The 6,729-nt window shown below is 43.7% G+C and overlaps 1 protein-coding gene across 2 annotated transcripts in view; it reads right to left on the minus strand.

Annotated features, from left to right (window-relative positions):
- The window catches only part of LOC125309590, a 6,612-nt gene extending 955 nt beyond the window's left edge, over positions 1 to 5,657 (minus strand). Inside the window, exons 1-6 of one of the 2 annotated variants that reach the window (XM_048266618.1) lie at positions 5,614 to 5,657; positions 4,141 to 4,251; positions 1,963 to 2,664; positions 924 to 1,589; positions 555 to 806; positions 1 to 365 (exon numbers count right to left, since the gene is read on the minus strand). The exon at positions 1 to 365 is cut by the window's left edge and continues 424 nt beyond it. In XM_048266618.1, the coding sequence (XP_048122575.1) occupies positions 1 to 365; positions 555 to 806; positions 924 to 1,589; positions 1,963 to 2,664; positions 4,141 to 4,171 (2,016 nt within the window). In that variant the 5' untranslated portion in view covers positions 4,172 to 4,251; positions 5,614 to 5,657. Of the gene's footprint in view, positions 366 to 554; positions 807 to 923; positions 1,590 to 1,962; positions 2,665 to 4,140; positions 4,510 to 5,613 lie in introns of those variants that run through there. The other variant, XM_048266619.1, reaches the window with a different exon arrangement.
- Between the last annotated feature and the right edge of the window lie 1,072 nt (positions 5,658 to 6,729).

The following is a 6,729-nucleotide window of genomic DNA, read 5'->3' on the forward strand; positions in this document are numbered from 1 at the left end:
AGTCTCTGCACAGAACGACATGGACACACGCAGCACCAGGAGGATGGCGTCCGGGCCCGGCGAGCGCAGAGACATGCTGTCCACTATCTGCCGGTTCTGGATCAGAGTTCTGTTGTATAATCTCTCCGTCTTTTCCCAGCCAGGTGTGCAGACCACAGAGACACGACGGTCCAACACTTCTTCTGATCTCGTATCACAGCGCATGAGAGTGCTGTACCCAAACTTTTCCGAACCCAAAATGGTGTTTGCTGACGACGTCTGGCCAGCTCTTCTATATCCCAGCAGCACAAGCTGAAGATCTGGTCTCACATAAGGAAAGCTGCCACGCAGAGAGTTAATTCCTGTATCAAGTGACTCAGATGACCCTGTGTCAGTGAAAATTTAAACCAAAAGAAATAACATCACAAATTACCAAACACACTCACACACACACACACACACACACACACACACACACACACACACACACACACACACACACACACAAAAAGAAAAACAGAACAAAGAAATTTTAAAAGAAAATTTGATGAGGAACTTTTGGGTTCGTAACTCACCTCTCATTCTCTTTTCTATTTGCTCCACACAGGTCTTCACATCTGGACTTTTCTTATCAACCTCACACAACACTTCTGCTGATCTCGTCTCACAGTGCGTGAGAGTGTTGTCAGCAGACCCTTTTATACCCGGAGTGGTGTTTGTTGACAACGTAAGATCTGGTCTAATGGACTCAAAGCTGCGGTCTAGAGAGTGCATTCCTGAATCAAGTGACCCTGTGTGACCAGTCATGTCCAAGTGAAAAATTAAACCTGAAGACACAATACCACGAATTAACACACAAAAGAATTCAACAAATACATTTTGGATAAGCAAGTAAAAATTTGATTTGGAACTAAAGTAAGTGTTCCAAGAGTTAAGTAACTCACATCTCGTTCGTCTCTTTTCTGCTAGCTCCATACAGGTCTTCCTCTTCTCCTCTACTTCACTTAGTCTCTTCTTATCAACCTCAAAATGGCTGCCACAGTTCTCTTGCACCATCTCCTCAATCTTCTCCAGCAGTTCCACCACCTGCCTCTCTTCACCCCTCTGCCTGTTGTTAAAAACGTGATACCTGTTCCCACATCGCTCAACCAGCCACTGCAGGCAATCTCCTTCACTCTCGATGAACTGCTCAACGGGCGTGCGGTCCAGCCAGTCTCCGCAGGTGAACAGCAGCAGGACGTGACTCCAGACGTTCTCACCTAGTAGCTCCAGGTGCTGCTGCAGGGCTTTCCGGTTGTTCTCCGAGAAGGAGGTGTTGACCGGCAGCACCAAAAGCACGGCGTGAGGCCCTGGGGGGCACTGGGAAGGGCCTAACATGATCTCTTGCCTGAAGATTTCCGATGTGTACCTTAAAGGGTGGATCCTCCAACGGCCTGGTGTGTCGACGATGATGACCTCCCTCCCAGCTACATCAGCACTTTCTTCTTCTGCAAATGTGACAGTTCTGTGTAATCTGAATGCATCACGTCCCAGAATTGTGTTTCCTGTTGAGGACTTCCCAGAATGTTGATACCCCATGATCAAAATCCTCAGCTGTTTTTGGGGTTTCACTACAAGGGATCAAAATATATTTTAGTTCAGTGATGACTGGAATATCAAAATGTAAAAAGATATCCAAATTCCACGGAAAATTGACTTTTTGTCACATCCATAACACCAGTGACACAACACTGGCATTTGTATGATGTGAATGGTAATTCATTTTTTGTGCATTTTTTCTCATATACATTCTTCAGCCAAAAATAGCAAATGCTCAAATGTTATGTAATCATTCACATCATACCATACCATCACATTTTATTGGCGTTATGGATGTTACAAAAAATGTAATTTTCCATGGAATTGCCCTACACCAACAATATAGGCTTACTTGTGTTCATTACACTCAGAAGTGGTTACAGAAGTCACGATAAATAAACTCACCAATTTGTGCACGGATGTCCTCCCTCCTTCTCTGCACCTTACTCCTTCTCTCCTCTCCTGTGTTTCTCTTCAGCTCCAATTCATTAATCGTCTCCAAACTCAGCTCATAATGGCCGCCATGGTCTTCCCTCACCATCTGTTCAACCTTCTCCAGCAGCTCTGTCACCTGCGTGTGATCGCCAGTTTTCATATTGTTGAGAACGTGATACCTGCTCCCGCATTTCTCAACCAAACGCTGCAGAGCTTTCCCGCCAGTTTTAATCAACTCATGAGTGGGGGTGTTTGTGTTCTCCAGATGATCACCATGCGTGGACAGCACCAGAGCGTGGTTCCACGCTCGCTCTCCAAAGAGCTCGAGATGCTCCCACACTGCTATTTCGTGATCGCGTGTGAATGGCTCTTTCAACGGTATGACCAGCAGCAGGCAGTGGGGTCCCGGTGGACACAGGGTGGCGCTACGCGTAATCTCCCGTTTGTAGAGTGCCGATGTGTCTATGGGGGGGAGCAGAGGTAGCCATCCGGGCGTGTCCACCAGGACCACCCGCCTCCCCGCCACCTCCCCCTGCATGCTCACGCACTCAGTGGTCATCACGTCGGGCTCCGGAGCCTCTCGGCCCAGGATGGTGCTTCCTGCAGAGCTCTTACCGGCTCCGCGGCTACCCAAGAGGACCAGCCTCAGCTCAGCAAAGTGAGTTCCTCTAGCTGGACACAACACCAAAGACAGCATCACTTAAAGGAACCATATGTAAGATTGTGGCCAAAACTGGTACTGCAATCACTTTCAAAATACTGTAGAGCGGTGTATCCCCTCCCCCTCCCCCCTGACTCGAGGTTGCCAACCCGGATGCCGAAACACAACTGACTTTGTGATTAGTAGATAGGTAGAGGGTGGCGCATCAGGCCAAAACTCAACATGACATGACATAACACAACATCAACATCAGTTGAGGGCTGCAACTTCACTTTTTTAAAAGACAATATCCTGGCCAGACTACTGTTGTCAGTGATATAAGTATTTGAAGTGAACATAATTTCTTAATGTCTAGTGACATATCAGGGCCATTTTATGATTAATTGAAATACATTTCTTACATACAGTTCCTTTAACGTCCAGTCATTTACATTAGCAGGCAATGATGACCACAAAACTCAACTACACGCTCTTTCTAGATCAGTGTTTCTTAACTGGTGGGGAACTGTTGTGGGTGGGTCACGGAGCTTGTGGTAAAAAAAAAAAAAAACATTTTAAATGTCCATCACCCATTTAAAATGCTACCCTCAGATCCAATGTCAGACCTTTATTTTGATAGACTTTATTCATATGCCAGTCATTGCATTGGCATAGATAATGTTTATGGGACACTATGTTGAGGACAGAAAGAGGCAGAAACCTGTGTGTGGTGTGCAGTGAATTGCTGGCACATGATAGCATCAATCAATCACAACTAAAACACCACATTGAAACAAAGCACCCTACTCTCAAAGACAAACTGGTCAAGTACTTTGAAAGGCGACGCCAGGAGTTGAGAACTTCCCATATGTGCCTAACATCAGCAGGTGGCAGTTGGCACCATGGAGCCAGATGGTTGGCACAGGCCACCTCCAAAATCCAGTCGGCCACCCCACCAGATATGTGATGATTGGGCTTGAAACGTCTCCAAGTATATTTTTTCTTAGTCAAAACAATCGTATTCAATAAATTGAAAATTGGGGTGTGTGTGTGGGGGGTCGCCACTGTCAACATTTCATAAGGGTGCATCGAGATATTTGAATACACCATCCTGATTTTTTTTTGTTTTTGTCATCTTTTTTCAGCACCAAAATCAAAAATCTTTGGATGACTAACTGATGGGGTCACATATCAGATGGCTGTCGACACTTGGTTCTGTCAAGTGTCATTCAGTTTTTGTCATGACAAGTTATATATTACCAAGATGTCTGTATAGCCTACTGACCAAACTATTTACCATTTACATATAATTGTGATGTCCTGTAAAACAACAACCTTTCACATGTTGTTTTAGTGACTAGAGCTGAAAATTTAAACTGAAAAACACTTGTCTTGAAATCCCTTTTCCTTTTCTTATAGTAGGCCTACAGCCTACAGAATAGAATAGAAAAAGCAGAAGATAGGACAGAAACATCCAAACGCAGCCCTGGTTGGATTCCTCCACTCACCTGATCCCAAAGGCGGTTCATCTGAAGCCATCTGATCCTGCTCCGGCTGTTAGTTTTGGTCCCTCCTCAGTCTGCAACACTCTCTACACTCACACTTGTGATGTTAAGCGCCTGCCAACACAACATAAGAACATACTAAGTCCTATGATATTCATGTTACTAGTCTACACATCTTGTTGGTGCACATGTAAAGGTAGCCAACTGGCCCGTAGCTGTACATCCCTCCCGACGCATTGATCTGTCCTAGTGAGAGCTTGGCCTTTTAGCTCTGTTGCTAGCACGCTCGACTCCCGCTCGACTCCCAGTCGACTCTTTTAGCTCTATTGCTAGCATGCTCGACTCCCAATCGACTCTTTTAGCTCTATTGCTAGCATGCTCGACTCCCAATCCAAGGTGCTGCTGTATGCGGGTTTGAGTCCAGACGAATGCAGGGCAGAGCCACACAGTTCAACACAACGCAGGTTACACACACTTCTTGCGGAAATATAAATGACAATAAACCACTGTTGAATAGACATTAAGTTGTGCAAACATAAATTGAGAATGGCTATGTTGTGTGGTGATGTTGGATATCCATAGGATATCCACAGGAACACCTGTCTGGGCCTTCTGTCTCAACAGTCTTTGTCACCTCTACTCAGAGGGCCTAATATAATGCAAGGGCTCAAGGTCCTTGGTAAGCATTAAAATAATCCTTAATCTAGTCTTCCAGGCAGGGGCATTGTATGGAGAAGGCTGGGCTTTCTTCAGAGTGTAAAATGAACAAGCCGTCACAAATAGAAAGTTGCCTGATTAATGCACCAATAAGATTTGCATATCAGTCTCTCCCTCTTTTCCTCTCTCTCGCTCATATTATAATTTTAATGACAACTCAACCGTAAGACTTTAAAAACACACCCCATACCCATATCACTGTCTTGTAGCAAACATGGAATAAATAAAGTATTTAACCTGCAACCAGTATTACTTGTAAACACAAATGTAAATAAAATATATCAACTAGTGTTAAACATATCATGGAAGAGTCCTGGGCATAAGATACAGTTCATAGACTTTTCGGATCATGATATTTCACATGCTGCAAATCAGGAAAGAATTGAACAATTTAAAAGGTTCCATAAGCCATTTTGTAGACTAAAATGTTACCCATAATTCCCTAGCCATGTATCATAACTAACTACAAGCATATACTCACACTTTACTCTAACATTTAGTGAACATACTGTAATACGTAGTCATATCCATACTGGTGTAAACACACACAGACAAACACACAGTTCAGGCCTTAGCATGTGATCATGAGCTCACTGGATGAGTAGAACAAGTAGTCAGTAGCTGGACAAATACCATAAATAAGTCTGACTATTGAGTTAAATGGACAAGTAGAACAAGTGGTCGGTATATGGACAAATACCATAAATAAGTTTGACTAATCCCAGGTTTGTCGGAGGAGAAAGAGAGCGGTTACTTTACCTTGTTGAGACGTGCACGGGAGAAGAAGCAAAAGTGAACTTGGGAGTATCTTTTTTGTTTATAAAAACAGCTCAACTGGCTCATAAAAATTGAGATTGAGAGATTGTGAGTAGAACAACACAGGCCTGCCTGTCAGCAACATGACAAAGCAAATATTCACTGATATTCTAATTACGCTCCGAGTAATCTATTAATTAATCACAATTACATGCTCTCTCTCTCTTCAGAGACACAAGCATGCCTTAAAAGCCATGCATTACCAACAGCTAAATCACTCTTGCGCATTCACACACAGCCATCAGACAAAAACAAAGCTGGATTCTTGAGTCAGGCTTCCAGAACTGACTTCTACTGATGAGCAGACAGGAGAGGAGACTGCAGAAGACAGGTAATGAGGATTTAGGAAATGAAACACCCCTAACAAGATTTTAGCTAAATATATTTATCGATCGCATTTTATGCAATGTGTTGCGTTACATTTCAAATACAACATTAGCACACACTTCATTAAATTGCCTACTTTCCCAACTGTAGGGGCATTGGGATGGAGACCTGGCCTCCTCAAATGTGCATCATTGATGTAGTGTACCCTCTTTGGGTCAAATGACAACATTACACCCAACCATCACAATATAGCAGACTCCTTTCTCAGACATCCTGGGGGTCATTTCTAGAAAGCATCGTTTGCTAGGCGGTAACTTGCGTCGCAACCTTGGTAGTTCGCTCCATCGTTCTTGGATTTGGTGTTTCTAGAAAGGGTAGTTCGAACTCTCAATCGCAAAAAAAAAGGACGCAAAGTTTGGCCGTTTGAACTACTGCCCCTAGGCAGTCGCAACTTGTGTCGTTCCTTGGTAGTTCCTGTTGGTGTCCGGAGCGCCCAACCAAAAATCACAACCGCCTAACCAAAAATTGCGAAGTGGATGTTTATCTCGTGACTCAATGATTGATCTATCCTGCAGCTTAATTTTGATTAAGACACTGACTCCCCTACTTGGCTCATTCTTGCTATTTAAAGTTAATTCAAGTATTGCCTTGCTTTTAGTATTATAATCTTCTCAGACCCTTATAACAGTAGTAATAAATGGTGTAGTGGCTAAAGCAGATGACTTATTATCC

The sequence above is a fragment of the Alosa alosa genome, chromosome 16 (assembly GCF_017589495.1).
Source record: "Alosa alosa isolate M-15738 ecotype Scorff River chromosome 16, AALO_Geno_1.1, whole genome shotgun sequence".
Lineage (NCBI taxonomy): Eukaryota > Metazoa > Chordata > Actinopteri > Clupeiformes > Clupeidae > Alosa > Alosa alosa.